General features: G+C 40.8%; 2 protein-coding genes across 2 annotated transcripts; one reads left to right on the top strand and one right to left on the bottom strand.

Moving 5' to 3' along the window:
- Window positions 1-2,231: 2,231 nt before the first annotated feature.
- On the bottom strand, window positions 2,232-3,675 carry ACTL7A (actin like 7A). Its single transcript, XM_043978956.1, is given in 2 exon segments — window positions 2,232-3,612; window positions 3,614-3,675. Coding segments are annotated over 2 exon segments (1,443 nt in total).
- Window positions 3,676-13,692: 10,017 nt separating this feature from the next.
- ACTL7B (actin like 7B) lies at window positions 13,693-14,949 on the top strand. Its single transcript, XM_043979021.1, has one exon. The coding sequence runs from the start codon at window positions 13,693-13,695 to the stop codon at window positions 14,947-14,949; it is 1,257 nt and encodes a 418-aa protein (XP_043834956.1).
- Window positions 14,950-18,638: the final 3,689 nt, after the last annotated feature.

Below are 18,638 nucleotides of genomic sequence, written 5' to 3'. Positions count from 1 at the left end.
TTTTATTTCACAACCTGACTAATGTGGAAATATCTTGACTGACTTCACATGCATAACTTATATTGAATTGCTTGAGTTTTTTGTTTGTTTCTGTTTTTGTTTTTGTTTTTGGGGGCAATGGGGGTTAAGTGACTTGCCTAGGGTCACACAGCTAGTAAGTGTCAAGTGTCTGAGGCTGGATTTGAACTCAGGTCCTCCTGAATCCAGGCCTGGTGCTTTATCCACTGCGCAACCTAGCTGCCCCCTAATTGCTTGAGTTTTTAAGGGGGGAGTGGGGAGGGAGGGAGGAAGAGAATTTGGAACACAAAAGTTCTAAAACTCAATGTTAAAATTGTTTTTAACATGTAATTTGGGAAAATTTAAATTCTAAATAATTTTTTTAAAAAAGAAGTTGGGGGCAGCTAGGTGGCACAGTGGATAAAGCACCAGGCCTGGATTCAGGAGTACCTGAGTTCAAATCCAGCTTCAGACACTTGACACTTACTAGCTGTGTGACCCTGGGCAAGTCACTTAACCTCCATTGCCCTGCAAAAAAAAAACCAAAAACCCAAAACAAAACAAAAAAGAAGTTGTCTGCTTTGGTCCTCTCTCTCAATTTCCAGAAGAGGGAATTGAGACCCAAGAGACATTGAGTGACTTGTCCAAGATCTCATAGATAGAAACCTGACTCCAAAACTAGCACTCTTTCCACTGTATCACACTGTCTCTCCCGTGGTACCTTACACATAGGTATTTAGTATATATTTATGGAACAGATTAATGAATAAGTGTCATAGATCTAGAGATAGAAAATAACTCAAAGCCTCTAATCCAAATTATTTTGTAGATGAGGAAACTGAGACCCAGGGAATTTAAGTCACTTGCCTAAGATAGACAGTGTTGACCAAGGGACTTTCTCCACCATCAGAACTTTGTGTCTTGATTGTCTAGGGAAATGGGAATGATTAGGTCTGTAACCCATCAAGGTATTGACTATGTAGCCCTTAGCACAGAGTCTGGCACACAATAGTTGCTTAATAAATGCTGGTTGATCATGTACTTCTTTGTATAGTTGGCCCATTCCTATAATCATCCTGCCCTAGCTCCACTTTGAGAGGTTATAAAATGATGTACACTGATAATTTTGTAAGTTTACACTACTGACAAGCCAAGTTCTGAGAATAATTTCACATTTATTTGATATATGTGGCCCTTGGTAAAAAGTTTTAATATAAATTTGCATATCCAATAATCCAAGACAACTCTGAAGGACTTATGAAAAATGCAATCCATCTCTGTAGAGAAGGAACTGATGGTGAATGATGGCAGATTTAAGCATATTTTTCTTAGTTTCTTTTCCTCAAGTTTTTTTGTGTCTGTTTTCTTTCACAACCTACTGTGGAAATATTTTGCATGACTACACATGTATAACTTATACTGAATTGCTTGTGTTCTTAAGGAAGAGTGGGGAGGGAGGGAGGAAGTGAATTTGGAACATAAAGTTTTTAAAATGTATGTTGAAAGTGTTTTTACATGTAATTGGTGGAAAATCAAATTCTAAACAAAACTTCAAACGAACAAACAAATCAATAAATAAAAAGGGGAAGACAAATCCTTTTCCATATATTTTTAAAAAACAAATAAATAAATAAATTTGCATTTCTTGTGAATGGCCTAGCAGAGGTTTGTGAACTTGTGGTCTAAATTGTTTCTACTTAATTGCTGTCAGTACCTTGCTGAACCTTGCCTGCCCTCTTCCAACAGATTATATACACAGATGATTGGCCTTTTCCTATTATCTGGAAGGTTCTCCTCTTGGATAATTTTACCCCAATTTTGAGGAGAAAATAAGCATTTTAAAAAATCTCCCCTGGTAAGCTGTACTCAGCATTATGATTAACAGACCCTCCTATTTCCCCCAATTAAGGCTACAAAATTGCATTCAGTCTTGCATGTTAAGTAAATAAACTAGACTCTTTTTCTCCTAAAGGAAAAATGAGTCTTTTAGGTTAAACAATATAGTAAATGCCTTTAAACTTCCCTCCTACCCCTACCCTTTCATTTTGGCAAATACCTAAGTGGGATGACATATTTGTGATCTCTGCCATTCCTGTGAAATCAAGCAACAGAAGATCATTGACACTGTGAATTGGAACATGGTAATTATTTTAGATATCTCTTGGTCCACTATTCTGAGATTCAGCAGAGTTAATTGCATCACAAGCTCATGTTCCAGCAGGCATGCTTTGGCTTCAGAAACATCTCTTGTATAAGAAGGAAGGCCCATGTTCCTGGTATTCCGACCGTTGCACCCAGAGTGACTGAAATCCTTCGAGTGAGGCCAGGATGGAGCCCCCAGTCCACACTGAAGTATCCCTTTCAGGTAACACATTCACTGTAGGTGTGTCATTTGGGCACATCTTAGACAGCTCCTTCTGCAAACGAACAGGAAAGCCATTCAACATGGTACTGCCCCCACACAACAAAATGTTGTTCATGAGGTCCCTTTTGAGGGCAACGTCACACTTGTTGAGGCAGGTCATAGTCTGGGTATGAAGGCCCAGTTGCATAGATTTGATAAGGGAAGGCTTGAAGAACATCTCAGAACACATGAAACGTTCTTGGCCAATGGTAATCTGTTCTCCATCAGGAAGCTGGTAGTTAACCATATCATCTTTGATGGAAGAGCCCTCTTGGACAGCATCAGGAGCCATATAACAGTATTTCTTCTTGATGTCTTCTACAATGTTTGTTTGGTCTTCTGTAAAGTTTTTCCCAGATTGATTCATTAGCGTCATTAGATAGGCAGTGAGGTCAGAGCCAGCATAGTCTAGCCTACCTGTGATGCTTGGCAAAGGATATCCATCAAAGATTGGGACCACATAGGACACACCATGGCCAACTTCTACCACCAAACCTGATGTCTTTCCATAAGAGTACATGGATAGTCGAGATTGATAGGCTATGTGCATTGCTGGAGTGTTGAAGGTTTCAAAGAGCATCTCTGCATACTTCTCCCTGTTGGTAAAGGGGCCCAAGGGAGGATCTGACACCAAAACAACATGTTCCTCTGTGGGGATCTTCATCTCGTGCAGAAAAAGATATTCCCAGATATCCTGCACTGAATCCCAATCCACGATAATACCATGTCTCAGGGGATTAACTAATTTAAGGCGGATATCAGGGTATAGGAGCTCATGTCCAATAAAGGTTTCTTTTCGGTTGTCTCCCGTTTTAGCGGTCTCCATATAAGGCTTCCCTACTGTTGTTGAAATCATGTGGCTAGGCCTCTGCTCTCCAGCATAGCCACATTTACAGTAGCCTGTGCCGATGTCAACAACCACTGCTCTCATTTTCTTCACTCTCTTTGGTTTCTCCTTAACTATTACCGAAAGGGCTTTTTCTTCAGGTTTCTTATTATTATTGATAAGCAGTGCCTTTTTCGCAGGACCTTCAGTCAAGGAGGCAACCTGGAAGGGCTCAGGTTCCTTTGATAATTGTTCATTTGCTTTAACAAGTAGAGCTCTTTTTGCTGGACCTTCCTCTACAGTTGCCACCTGTGAAGCCCATGTCCTTGTGAGTGACATATTTTTTCCCCTCCTTTCATGGATGGCTCTTTCCAGAGACTCCATTGGTAATACAAAGGAAGAGGCCAAAATAAAAATGGTGACTTCAGAATCTTTCTGACAATGACATCACTGATTATGACATAAGGCAGCTGTTGGTATAGCATGGTGGAATCATGATTTTCAGTCACTGAGAAGTTTTGTCCTGCTATAGGATAAATCTTGGATTAAAAAGTTGGTCATTATTAGGTGTTCTTTTCCTAGGGCTATCTACTTTAATCTCTCTAACCTTTTGCTTCCCTTTCTATACCACTTGCCATAGAACACTCTGTGAGGTTTTTTTTTTTTCCTTATCTCTGTTCCTCAGTGGTTCTCAGTCTTTCTGATGAATGACTACAGTGAGGAAAATCATTGTGGGCCAACCTATTTCACTTCTTCCCATTTACACCCCACCCCCCCAAAAAAATTGTGTACATGTATGTATCCCTGAGAAAATGAAACTAAATGGTAAATGGCATTTAACAATTAAATATCATAAAACAATTCATGCCAGAAATAAAAGTATATTCCTTTTTCTTTCAATCATAACAGTGCTCAAGGAGACTTGCTTAAAAAGTCCCTCAAATTACTCTAATAACCACCTATTCTCTACCCCACTCCCTTACTAGCACCTTTAGACACCATTGCCCCTGTGGGACTAAAAGTGTTGTCTGGGGTATGGTCCTATTCAACCTTTCAACTCTGCAAAAATACAGTGGAGACATAGCTTCTTAAAGTACTGTTAGACAGGTCCAATTACAAACAAATATAAAACTAAACAAAAAAAAAAAGAAAAAATAAAATTTTCAAGAATGCTTTTGTTTATAACAGAGAAGTTTAGGTATTTTCTGTTTTTCTCATTTTAAGGGGGGGAAATGGAATAGCCCTATGGGTTTCATTGATTAAGGAAATACTGCATGAGGAAATTCCCTCTACCTATGCATATTAGTACTTTCTCTGCAACTTAAAGTCTTAGAGCAAGCTATTCCCAAACTTGTTGCTCTCAGGACTGTTTTACACTCTCAAAAACTGAGTGCCACAAAGAGCTTTTGTCTGTGTATTATATTTACTGTATTAGAAATTAAGACGGGGGCAGCTAGGTGGCTCAGTGGATAGAGCACCAGCCCTGGAGTCAGGAGAACCTGAGTTTAAATCCAGCCTCAGACACTTAGCACTTACTAGCTGTGTGACCCTAGGCAAGTCACTTAACCCCAATTGCCTCACCAAAAAAAAAAAAAAAGAAAGAAATTAAGACAAATTTTTAAAAAAATAATAAACTTTTTTATTTAAACTTTTGGGTTCCAATTTTTATCCCTTTCCCTCCCTCTCCTCCCCCTTCCTTGAGGCAGCAATCAGATATGGGTTATACATGAATGATTATGTAAAATATTACCCTATTTGTCATTTTGTACAAGTAAACTTGATTAAAAGGAAAAAATTAAAGTGAAAAATAACATGCTGCAATCTGTGTTCTATCAATATCAGTTCTTTCTTTGGAGGTTGATAGTATGTTTCATCAATAGTCCTTTGGGATTGTTTTGAATCATTGTATTGTTGAGAATAGTCAAGTCATTCACAGTTCTTCATCAAACAATATTGCTGTCTCTGTGTACAATGTTCTCTTCGTTCTGCTCACTTCACAATACATCATTTCATACATGTCTTTTCAGGCCTTTCTGAAGTCATCCTGCTTGTCATTTCTGATAGCACAATAACATTCCCCAATTGATGGGCGTTCCTTTGATTTCCAATTCTTAGACACCACAAAAATAGCTGCTATAAATATTTTTGTTCAAATAGGTCTTTTTCTCTTTTGGGGGATGTCTTTGGGATAGAAACCTAGCAGTTGGATCAAAGGGTATGCACAGTTCTATAGCTCTTTGGGAATAGTTCCAAATTGTTCTCCAGAATGGTTGAATCTTTTCATAACTCCACTAACAGTGGATTATTGTCCCAGCTTTCCCACATCTCCTCTGACATCCAATATTTTCCGTTTTTGCTATATTCATCACTCTGATAGGTGTGAGGTGATATCTCAGAGTTAAAACATAAATTTTAAAAATATTTATTATTTGTGTAAATAATAATAAACTCTTTACATGTTAGCATAAATAACTTTATTTATGGAAAAAAGCTTCCAAAAGAAAAAAATTTAGTAAGAAGAGTGACATCGTTTTACATATTTTTGCAAATCTCTTTCATGTCTGGTGTGGGAAACAGTAATAATTTGATACAACAGTGGAATCTTCTCAGAAGAAAGCATGTCCATGTAAGGAACAGCAGGATAGTATTATCTAGTGAATTAAGTCAACTCAAGAAAGAGAAAAGTAAGTTTTTCAGGGTTAGAGATAGGAACCAGTTTGAGCTGACTCTCCCCAGTTCTCTAGTAAAAGTAGGTAAAAGTTCAACCCTAGTCACTACTGTGCTAGCCTAATAGACTTATGAATATTAACTTCTCCTCCCCTATCTAAAATCTCCACCCCATTTTCAATCACGGGTTGCATGAAGGTGTATGTGTATGGGAGGGGTAACATATCAAGTTAGAACTTTTCCGGGAAGATTGTGAACCTGAGCCTAGCAACCTATAGTGGCTCAGGGGAGGGACTTAGCCAGTGCTAGCTTGGGATAAATACTGGCTGAGACCTCTCAGCATTCACACTCACTAATTAATTGGCTTTACTATGGGTGCCCCATTCTCATGAGAATGCAATAAAGGCAAAAGTTGCCTCTAAAAAAACTTAATTTGAAAAGGTGATCTGCACCTGTTTCTCACATCTGGCTTAATAGAACTAGATTCTCATATTCACTTCGATGTGTGACAATATGTTTTGATTGAAATATATAAAGAAAATTCAGACTTACACAGATAAGTAGTTGGAAAAGGGAGTATTTTAATAGGCAAACAACATTTTAGTATTATAAATAAAAATAACTTTGACCTCACAGACTCCTGGCAAAAGGTCTCAGGGACCCCTGGGGGTCAATAGGCTAAACTTTGAGAATTGTTATCTTAGAGAGTTGTCTGGGGACCTGAGAGTTTGTGACTGATTTGCCCAGGGTCACACAGCCAGCATGTGTCAGAGATAGTTCTTTTTTTTTTTTTTTTTTTTGTGAGGTGATTGGGGTTAAGTGACTTGCCCAGGGTCACACAGCTAGTAAGTGTTAAGTGTCTGAGGCCGGATTTGAACTCAGGTACTCCTGAATCCAGGGCCGGTGCTTTATCCACTGCGCCATCTAGCTGCCCCAGAGATAGTTCTTAAACTCAGGTCTTTCTGACTCTAAGGCCTGTTTTCTATACACTACACCCTCTATATCTTGCTCTAATAGCACAATAATAGACTATAGAAATAGTACTTGTTAATCATGTTTTCGGAAGATGAATAAAATTTATTGCTAATATTCATCATACATATCATTGCTCCTATCTACATGAGTATTATTAAGGACAATAGGAAAGGAACTGAATACATCAGGTTCAAGTACTCCTGGGCCATATTGGGGGCACTCAGAAGCCCTGTTGCTCCATAGCTTTACCCAGTACAATCTCTCTGTCTCTGATCTATCCTCACTGATTCCTTTCTTTAATAATCAAAGCAAAGGAATTTATTCACTAAGATGGCATAAGAACAAAACATTCTCCCCATATACTTGTGGGAAAAATGGAGCGCAGACTTAGAATACTAAGTAATAATGACACATAGACAAGGCAACTCCTGTCTCTGATTCTGCAGGCCCCCAGTGTTCTTTTCTCTTCACAAGATGTCTTCACACTGCTCTCCCCTAGGCATAGTGTCCATAGTGCTAGACAAGGTGCTCAGCTGAACTCTGTAGACCTGCTCTCCACAGTCCAAATCCACTGTCCAGGCTAGTTATCTCTTGAGTACACTCTCTTCTCTGCCAGCAGAGGCCTTGCTCCTTAAAACTGCTTTCTGTCTAGAATGTGTCTATCTCCATACAGTGTGTGTGCATGTGTCTGCTACCCTTCAACTGGGGCTTGAATTCTCTTAAAGTGTCAAATTGTCTTTTTTTTTTTTGCAGGGAAATGAGGGTTAAGTGACTTGCCCAGGGTCACACAGCTAGTAAGTATCAAGTGTCTGAGGCCAGATTTGAACTCAGGTCCTCCTGAATCCAGGGCCGATGCTTTATCCACTGTGCCACCTAGCTGCCCCTCAAATTGTCTTTTAAGGGATATTCTGGCCAGGTGTGGCCTATTGCTTTCCCAGCCAATGGCCAGGCTCCCCTTCTAATTCTATCAGGAAGAATTTCACTTTTCATAAAAGGATAATGGTGTGGTTAGCATGTCTTTTTATACTCTGCTTTCTGTGATCACATCATCTGGCTATGGGTAGCCAATATGGAACCAAATCCACCCTTCTTCCCCACTACACTTGTAGTACATATATATTCTGCCTATATTTATATATGGGGAGGCACTACCATTTCCAGTACTTTTAGGCCTAAGATCCTGCCGAGTGGGGCCTAAGAGGAAACAGTTGAGGTGATGGTTAGTGGTCGGCGGGGGGAGGGTGGTATGTATGTGCCAGACATTGCCCTAGGCTAAAAAAGAAAAAAAAAAGAAATAATCTCTGGGAGATTGTTTCTCAAGGATTGCTCCTCAAGGAGCTTACATTTTAAATACAAGGGAGAGGGGAGGTAGTGGCAGCAGAGCAGGGAAAGGCCTTTTGCAGGTGTGGCTTGAGGTGAACCTGGAAGAAAACTAGGAGAAGAGCTTTAAAACCTATCATACCCACCAGGTCAACAACTCCAGCTGGGAGTTGTTGTAAGGGCTTATTAAATACTTTTTCATTCATTTGTTATCTCCCCAATAGAATGCCAGTTCCTTGAAGTCAAGGTCTATTATGTTTGCCTTTGTTTTGTTTTTGTTGTTTTTGTTTTTCGTGAGGCAATTGGGGTTAAGTGACTTGCCCAGGGTCACACAGCTAGTAAGTGTTAAGCATCTGAGGCTGGATTTGAACTCAGGTCCTCTTGACTCCAGGGCCGGTGCTCTATCCACTGTGCCACCTAGCTGCCCCTATGTTTGCCTTTGTAACCTCAGAGCTAGCACAGTGCATGGCATGTAGTCAGTTCTCCTGCTACCTATCTGACTGCTTCTCAAGATCCTTTACTAGCTCATCATCCATTTGGTCACGAATCACTGGTTAAGTGCTTATTGTGTGCCAGGCATTGTGCCAAGTACTTGGGTATACAGAGAAAGCAAAAAATAGTTCCTGTTGTAAGGAACTAACATTCTAATGTGAGAGACAACATGTAAAGAACTAGGTTCATACAAGATAGATACACAGTACACAGAAGGTAGGCCCTAGAAGCTAGAGGTACCAGGAAAGTCCCTTAACTACCTAGACCTTTCCTGAGCAGCTGGGTAGCACAGTGGTTGGAGTGCTGGGCCTGGAGTCAGAGTTCAAATTCAGCCTCAGGTACTAGCTGTGTAATCCTAGCCAAGTCACTTAGCCTCTTTGCATCAGGGTTCTTATCTGTATAATGGAGGCAATAGCATCTACCTCCCAGAGTGGCTGTGAGGAGACAATAATTATAAAGTGTTTAGCACAGTGCCTGGTATAGAGTAAGTACTATGTAAATTTTATCTATTATTATTGTTGTTGTTTTATGCTCTCACTCCCGGTGATTTCATCAGCTCCCATCAGTTCAGTTGACATCCCTGTGCAGATTGCCACTAGACCTACATATCTAGCCCACATAGACAGCACCTCTCTCCTGAGCACCAGGCTTACATCACCAACTGCCTGTTGATTATTTCAAACTAGATGTTCTGTTGGCAATTCAAACTCTGCATGTGTCCAAAAGAGAATTCATTATTTCTCCTTTCAAATCCATCTCTTTTAGACTTTCCTGTTGCTGTAGAGGGCCTCCCCATTCTTCCAGACACTCAAGTTTGCCACCTTGGTGTCATCCTTCGCTCTACATGTGCAACCAATCGCCACATCTTGTTGCTTCTATCTCGACATCTCTCCCATGTATCTCCTCTCCACTCACACAACCACCACCTCAGTTCAGGTACTTATCACCTCTTTCCTGGAGTACTGAAATAGTTTCCTAATTGTTTTCCCTGCCTCAAGCCTCTCCCTACATTTTACTAATCTCTGGCTTCTATACAAATTTTGCACTTTCCTACCTCCCTCCCTTTAGGTTCACACCATCCTGTTGAGGGTACAGAGCACCCCAGAAGTTCTCTGGGGCACATCAAGGAATCTTCTTGAGAAACTAAACCAGAGGACAGATAAGCCTAGAGAGATAAGCGGAACCTGTTTGGACTGAGCTAGCTTTGGGACCTCCACCCTTCCTTCTGGTCTCCCTTACCCCTGGGGAGATAAGTTTGAGTGTGGCTGCTGCCTTTGTGTCCTGAAGAGAGAGATGGCTTGAGAGATCCGTAGCCACCCCTCACCCAATTCCTCTAGTCACCACCAGTGGGGGATGGTCCTCCACTCCTCACCCAACTCCTCCAGCCACCACCAGTGGGGGATGGTCCTCCCTCACCAAAGGAACTTTCCACAGTCAAATGGTCACCCCTCCCCCCATCAGTCCTCTATAAAAGTACCTGCCGGACTCCTGTTCGAGGAGATTGGTACCTCAGAGCCATGTGCTTTGTTCCATGCCTATCTCCCCATGAGAAGTCCAAGGATTTCTTTCATGGTTTCCCTTCCCCCTCTTCCCTTCCCTTACCCCTAAATAAACTACCATCTTATTCTAACTGCTTTTGTGTGCAAGAGGGTGTAATTCTTTAAAGAGGAATTTCTAAGAACCCCTACCCCTAACTCAACCCCGTATCCATTTTCCCCCATAACATTTTGGTGCATTTCCCCCATAACAATCCCCTATGACTGAAATATTCTCTTCTAACCCTGCCTTCAAGACTTGTTAAAATAATACCATTCATCCTTTAAGAACTGACTCAAAAAAAAAAAAAAAAAGGTCAGAATGAGTACATGATTTACACATAAAGGGTGATACCATAAACAAATTAAGAGAGCATGGAATAGTTTACCTGTCAGATTTATGGACGGGAAAGAATTTAGGACCAAAGAAGATATAGAGAGCATTACAAAATGTAAAATAGATAATTTTGATTATATAAAATCTTTTGCACAAACAAAACCAAAGCAACCAAAATTGTAAGGAAAGCAGAAAACTGGGAAAGGATTTTTGTAACAAGTATCTCTGATAAAGGTCCTGTTTCTCAAATATATAGATTACTGAGTCAAATTTACAAGAATACAAGTCATTCTCCAAATGACAAATGGTCAAAGGATATGAACAGGGAGTTTTCAGACAAAGAAATCAAAGCCATCTATAGTCATATGAAAAAATGCTCTAAATCACTATTGATCAGAGAAATGCAAATGAAAACACTCTGAGGTACTACCCCATATCTATCAAATTGGCTAATATAACAAAAAAGAAAAATGTTGAATATTGGAGCGGATTTGAGAAAACTGGGATGCTAATTCACTGTTGCTGGACTTGTGAATGGATCTAATCATTCTGGGGAGCAATTTGGAACTAATGTCTTTAGAACTATGCATAACCTTTGATACAGCAATACTTCTTGCTAGGTTTCTATCCCAAAGACATCCCCAAAAAGAGAAAAAGACCTATTTGTATAAAAATATTTATAGCAACTCTTTTTGTGGTGGTTAAGAATTTGGAGATCAAAGAATGCCCATCAACTGGGGAATGGCTAAACAAGCTGTGGTATATGATGGTGATAGAATATTATTGTGTTATGAGAAATGACAAGCAGTATAACTTCAGAAAGACCTGAAAAGACTTATATGAACTGATGTATAGTGAAGTGAGTAGAGCCAAGAGAACATTGTGCACAGTGACAGCAATATTGTTTGATGAAGAACTGTGAATGATAACTATTCTCAGCAATACAAAGACCCATGACAATCCCAAAGGACTAATTTTGAAGCATATCCACCTTCAGAGAAAGCTCTAATATTGATTGAACACAGACCGAAGTACGCTATTTTTCACTTTCATTCTTTCATTTTTTCTTTTATTTGAGTTTTCTTGTACAAAATGACCAATATGGTAACGTTTTACATAATTGCAAATGTATAACCTATATCTGATTGCTTATGACCTCAGGAAGGAAGGAGGGGAGGAGGAAAGGAGGGATAGAATTTGGAACTCAAAACTTTAAATAAAAATGTTTATTAAAAATAAAAAAAGAATTGGCAACTAACACAGAAATATGCTTACTGTAATTGTACAATATATGACCTGTATCAGATTGCTTGCTGTCCTAGGGAGGGGGAAGGAAAGAGAGGGAGGGAGAAAAAATTGGAACTAGAAATCTTATAAAAACAAATGTTGAAAACCGTTTTTACATATAACTAGAAAATAATAAAATACTTTTATGATTTAAAAAAAAGAATTGACTCAAATGCTACCTACTTACTCCATGAAGCCTTCTATGGTTCGCAGTCGAAAATAATCTTCCCTTCCTCAAATTTCATATACTTTGTACCCCTCTTATGCATGTCTGTTCTGTTCCATGTTAGACTTGTGTATCATCTCCTAGATTAAAATTTCCTTGAGGGAAGGGATCATTTTTTACATTGTATATTCCCTAGCACTTAGCTCAGAACAGTATACCCAAGGAACCTTAATGAATATTTATTGAACTGTTCTATTGATTCTGTTTTTTAATTGCTGCCATAAACCTAATTACTTTTTTTTTTAGTGAGGCAATTGGGGTTAAGTGACTTGCCCAGGGTCACACAGCTAGTAAGTGTTAAGTGTCTAAGGCCAAATTTGAACTCAGGTACTCCTGGCTCCAGGGCCGGTGCTCTATCTACTGCGCCACCTAGCTGCCCCCATAAACCTAATTACTTTTAACCATAATAATAATGTTATTTTGAATTTTTTATTTTTACCTTGATTTTATGAACACCAAAAAAAGCAAACATTTCCATATAATAGAACAAGGAAAAGGGGGATTATGATGATGATAATGTTAACAATAAGTTTCATTTGTATACTGTTCTACATTTTACAAAGAACATTTACCACTGAGTTCTCAAAACCATACTGTGAGGCAGGCAGGACAGCTAATTAATATTCATCCCTCCTAGAGATAATTCCCCTGAGCCTCAGTTTCTTTTCTTTTTTTTTTTTAGTGAAGCAATTGGGGTTAAGTGACTTGCCCAGGGTCACACAGCTAGTAAGTGTTAAGTGTCTGAGGCCGGATTTGAACTCAGGTACTTCTGAATCCAGGGCCGGTGCTCTATCCACTGCACCACCTAGCTGCCCCCTCAGTTTCTTCAAATGAAAGTCTAGGGTCACACAACTAATGGCTGGAGATCTCAAACTAAAGCCCTCTGATTCTAAATTGAACTCACTTTCCATTACTCTCCATTACCTCTTAAACTATAGTAGAGGAATGAGTACTGGACTTGTGTAGGCAACTCCTTCTACCAATACAGTTCAGTATCTTCTCTGCAAACTCAGGTATTAGAGAATTGCTTAGAGTACTAAAAGTTATTTGCCCTGGGTCATGTGGCTAACATGTATTCAAAGGGGACTTGATCTCCACTCTTCCTAGGTCCAAGGCTGGCTCTTTATTCCCTATGCCAGTGCAAATATAGTTACTATATTAGGTTTTGGTATCTTGTCTTAGATCATCATTTCTCAAGTTGCCTCCCTTGACTTGCCCTGCTGACATTTTTTATACCTTCTCAAAGAAATTAATCAGGGGAACTTCAGTTCTGGACCTGCCTGATTCTTTGAACACAAATGTTAATAACACCTTTAGAGGACTCAACCCTTCTTAGCAAAGGAGTAAAAGGGGGGAGGGATAGACAAGTTCTCAGAATAAATGGTATTTGGAGTTTTAAAATGAACTGGTTATGCATTTTCCACTGGAGAAAAACTTTTGAGTGAAGAGTTCACATGTCCTGAGTACATCATATAGACCACTGGGAGGAAAACCCCTCTGAAGTATGAATGCTTATTACATCATAATTGCAGCGATCCCCATGACATCCACCAGAGAGTAATCCCTAACTTATTTCTCACCACAGATCTCAAGTATGTGGATGTGAAAACTGAGTCAGGGAGGCAAATGGCAACGAGGAACACCCCCAGCCCTAGGCCCATGCCTGTAGGAACTGCCCAAGGTGATCCTGGGGAAGCCAGTGTGTTAATGAACCTTGATGGGAAATCCATGGATAATGGGACACCAACACAGATGAAGATGAAACCAAAGAAAACAAGAAAGGTCAAAGCACTAATCATTGACCTTGGCTCCCAGTATTGTAAGTGCGGCTATGCAGGAGAACCAAGGCCCACCTATTTCATCTCATCGACAGTCGGCAAGCACTTCTTGGAGACTGCCAACTCAGGAGACAATAGGAAAGAAACCTATGTTGGACACGAACTTTTGAATACAGATATACCCCTCAAGTTGGTCAACCCTCTCAAACACGGCATAGTGGTGGACTGGGACTGTGTCCAGGGTATTTGGGAGTACATCTTTCATTCAGCCATGAAGATCCTCCCCGAGGAACACGCTGTTCTTGTTTCCGACCCCCCCCTGAGTCCCAGCAGTAACCGGGAGAAGTATGCAGAGCTGATGTTTGAGACTTTTAGTATCCCAGCCATGCATATCGCTTCTCAGTCCCTGCTGTCCATCTATTCCTATGGCAAAACCTCAGGACTGGTAGTAGAGAGTGGACATGGTGTCTCCCATGTCGTGCCCATTTCAGAGGGAGACATCATGCCAGGTTTGATAGGCCACGTAGACTACGCTGGGTGCGACCTTACCAATTACCTAATGAAGCTACTGAATGAAGCTGGGCACAAATTCAATGATGAGCACTTGCACATCATGGAGCACATCAAGAAGAAGTGTTGTTACACAGCATCCAATCTGGATGAAGAGTTCAGCTTGCCCCTCGAAGACCTACGGGTAGACTATGAGCTCCCGGATGGGAAACTGATCACTATTGGCAAGGAAAGGTTTTTGTGCTCTGAAATGCTTTTCAAGCCCTCCCTAGCTGGCTCTAGCCAGCCAGGCCTGCCCTCCGTGACTGCTGCCTGTCTCAACCAATGTGAAGCCTCCTTTAAGGAGGAGATGATGGCCAATATACTCTTATGTGGGGGCTGCACCATGCTGGATGGCTTCCCAGACCGCTTCCAGAGGGAGCTGAGTCAGCTGTTTCCCAATGATAGTCCTCTTGTGGTAGCAGCGCCAGAGAGGAAGACTTCTGTATGGACTGGAGGCTCCATCTTAGCCTCTCTCCAAGCCTTCCAGCAGCTCTGGGTCAGCAAAGAGGAGTATGAAGAACGAGGGAATGCTGCTATTTACAGCAAATGCTAAGTTCCGGTGAGGCCCAGATGCCCCAAGCAACGATACCATGACAATGTTAACACATTACACATTTACCGACTTTGACATAAAGCTTTACCCTGAATTGCTTTGGTGGCGCTTTTGTCAGATCAGTGGGTAAAGTAGCAGCATTGTGATAGTGACAAATTGAGTTATCAAGAGGGCTTATATTTCTTTAGTAGCTCTCCTAAGAACTTTTCGAGGTAGCTAGGTAGTAGGGGGACGTGGCAGGGTCAGATGGTGTGCTGATAATAGTATTAATGCACATTTCTGTAGCATTTTAATTTTTACAAAGTGTTATCTTCATAGCAATGGGGGATAATAGTAGTAGTAATCATAGTAAACATTTCTATAGCTCTTTAAATCTGTATAAATGCTTTATTCACAGCTTGGGAGGGGTGGGAATAATCCTTTATTTGGTACTTTAATTTTTACAAGATGCTTTCTTTCCTCACAGTGACATGATGTAATGGATAGTATACTTGCCTTGGCACCTAGAAGACCAGGTTTCAGAATCCTATTTCAGATATTTACTGATTCTGTGTGACCTTGGGCAAGTCACTTAACATCTTTCATACTTAGGTCCCCTATAAAATGAGAGGGTTGCACCTAGAGAGTCCCAGATCTATGGTCAGATGTTTTTGGTTCAGACTCAGAATTTCCATCAGTACAATGGACTCCCTGTTTGGCAGCTCTCTCCACTGATAAGATTGTCCACTCATCTGTAAACCATGGTTTTAGAGAGGTCTGGAGCACTGAGGTTAAGTGATTTGTTCATGGCCAGAAAACAAAAATGGTACTTGACCCCTGTCTTCCAGACTCCAGGCCAGAATTGCCTTCTCAATAAGATAAGTAGTGTAGGCAGGCACCCTGAGGGCATTTGGAGCATGCTCACTGTGCCTAACATGGAAGTGCTCTGCATCCCCTACTAGGTCAATGGATGTAGCCTCTGTTGACTGGCTGCATAGCCAAAAAGGCTGCATCTTTAATACTGGCAAGACTAAAATGGGCATTCTTTTCTGCACTGTTCACACAGAGCTTTGACGCCATGAACTGGACCTGTGAGGTGAAAGTTCCCTCACCAGCACAGCCTCTCTTTTGTTTTTTTGTTTTTGTTTTTGTTTTTTAAGTGAGGCAATTGGGGTTAAGTGACTTGCCCAGGGTCACACAGCTAGTAAGTGTTAGTGTCTGAGGCCAGATTTGAACTCAGGTACTCCTGACTCCAGGGCCGGTGCTCTATCCACTGTGCCATCTAGCTGTCCCACAGCCTCTCTTTTACCCTGCTCTGAGAGAAGTGGGCCTGGTGGTGTTGTGTGCGTGATCTCTATCATTTGTTCTAGTGTCAGGTGTTGGAGGTGATTCCCACCACTTCAACCCATGGTGACCTTTGAGCCAGGACTCCTGCAGGAGCTTGCAGCTAGGCTGCCCAACAGGAGAGACTGGAGAAGGCTGATGGGGGTTTTGGTCTTGGAACTTGAGTCTGTGTATTCTATAGTTAAGTGAGCTGAGTTAAGATATGAATCTAATCCCCTTCCCCTCCTCAGAGTATGAGATAGTAGTGTAATGGTGGAGGTAGATTATATTCCACATTTTGCGAGAGTATGCCTGTATATTTGTTATATTTTTTGTTTTTGTTTTTGTTTTTTGTGAGGCAATTGGGGTTAAGTGACTTGCCCAGGGTCACACAGCTATAAGTGTCAAGTGTCTGAGGTCACATTTGAACTCAGGTCCTCCTGAATCCAGGGCCCGTGCTCTATCCACTGTGCCACCTAACTGCCCCTATTTGTTATATCTTTATGTAAACATTCCTTCTAAAAGCTACTTTGTAAGTGATTAAATGGAACTGAGAAGCATGGGACACTCCCCTACACTTGAGGGAATACCATTGGTGGGGACTAGAACCAATTTCAGAAAGCCTAGAAAATGCCTTCACTTCTCCTGGAGGGTATTTAAGAACCCTACGGGTAGGATAAAATATGACCTCCCTCACCTTCAGGTAGTGAGGACCTGGCTAATAAATATTACAGCACTATAGACATCATTATCTCTATTTTTAAACTTTGATGACTGAGACCCAAAGAGGTGAAATTACTTGCCCAGGTCCCACAGCTTATAAATGTCACAGTTTAGAGCTGGCTGTAATCTAGGTCATTCAACTCCTAGGAAACCAGAATTTATTCTACTTCAGTTTTCATAATCTCTTTAGCTATATGGGTTTCATGCCTATGAGAGAAGCATAGAATGTTTGGATTATGATGTAACACGTCAGAACCTTGAAAGCATGGTCTATTGCTGTTGTCTGAGTTATAACAAAACAACTTTTAGAAGTGTTTCCTGACAGAAAATGCAACTATCTTTCAATTGAGCCCTTTGGTGTTAATTTACATTTGGGGTAAGAGAGGCCAAAGTGGAAAGAATTTGTCCAGTGTTTTGGAACTTAAAACAGAATCTCAGGCTTCTGACCATCAATCTCATGCTCTGATTGTCAGGGGAAAGTGCTCAGACCTGTGCTGCTGAGCTGAGGGAGGAGATCCAGGTTGGAATTTAGGTACAGAGAAGGGCAAAGAATGATGGGAAGAAGTCAGAGGGAAGAAGCAGGAGTCAGGTCCCCTAGAAGAAAAGCATAGATGATCTCAGGGGAATGGGGAGAGACACCAGGAAACAGATGTAAAATGTAAAGTCAAATAGAAGAGAAGAAAATCAGGTTGTTGAGCCAAAATCTGAGATATCTTTAGCTTTTGGTGTGGTATGATACAAAGCTAAAGCATTGCAGAAGATCCACTCTATACTATGCCCTTCCTTTGTATCACCTCCCATAGTAGTGAGTTGGTACAAGTAAGCATCTCGGAATAAGCAGAACAATATCAGGGTTAGGTCTGGCTCTGGACACTGCCATTCAACTCACCAAAATTTATTAAACACTCATGCACAATACACCCTGTGTAAAGTGCTAGGGACACAGAAATGAAAAATGATGTAGTCCACTGCCTTCTGGGAGCTTACCAGAGGGAATCCAACATAAATACAGGTAAGGTAAGTGTGATGATAAGAGGCAATGGAGAATTGTAAGAAAATTTTGAGACAAAATTCTAGTAACTACCAACACTAGTCTGTATTTTAGAAAAAAATGTAAAACAAAGGACAGAACCAGAAACAATAAATTCATTCTAAATAATTATTGTTGTTGTTTGTCCTTCATTCGTGAAGACCAATGACATCAGGAGGGTGATGTCATGACTTGCAATGAATTGGATTGTAAGTGAGGGAGGGCTGTGCAAAGTCACCAGCCTCACTCTCCTCCAGAGTCATCTGGGTCCAGTGGCAAGATACATATCAGGATGACTGCAGTGGGGAGATCTTGGCCAGGTCTCACTTTTTCTAACACCCATTCAGTGATTAAGGCTAGGTAAGAAATGAGGCAAAGATTGGCCTCTTTTACCCAGTTATAAAATAAAATCAATCACAGAGGGAAAGACCCTCAGGGTTTCTGTCCAAAACAGAAATAATTGCTATTTATACTCACTCTGAGCCATCAGAACCCAATGACTAAGTGAGGCTTGGGTTGGGACCTATAGTTGGCTAATCAATGACAGCCAGAGTGGTCCTTAAAAAGAAATCTAGGGCAGCTAGGTGGTGCAGTGGATAGAGCACCAGTGCTGGATTCAGGAGGACCTGAGTTC

This window comes from Dromiciops gliroides, chromosome 1, assembly GCF_019393635.1.
Source record: "Dromiciops gliroides isolate mDroGli1 chromosome 1, mDroGli1.pri, whole genome shotgun sequence".
In the NCBI taxonomy this organism is placed as follows: Eukaryota; Metazoa; Chordata; class Mammalia; order Microbiotheria; family Microbiotheriidae; genus Dromiciops; species Dromiciops gliroides.
Note: the sequence above shows the minus strand (reverse complement) of the source record. Positions and strands in the feature narration are given on the sequence as shown.

What these genes read in the sequence shown, in the direction of transcription:
- ACTL7B (XM_043979021.1), top strand. Translation starts at nt 13,693, where the DNA reads ATGGCAACGAGGAACACCCCCAGCCCTAGGCCCATGCCTGTAGGAACT.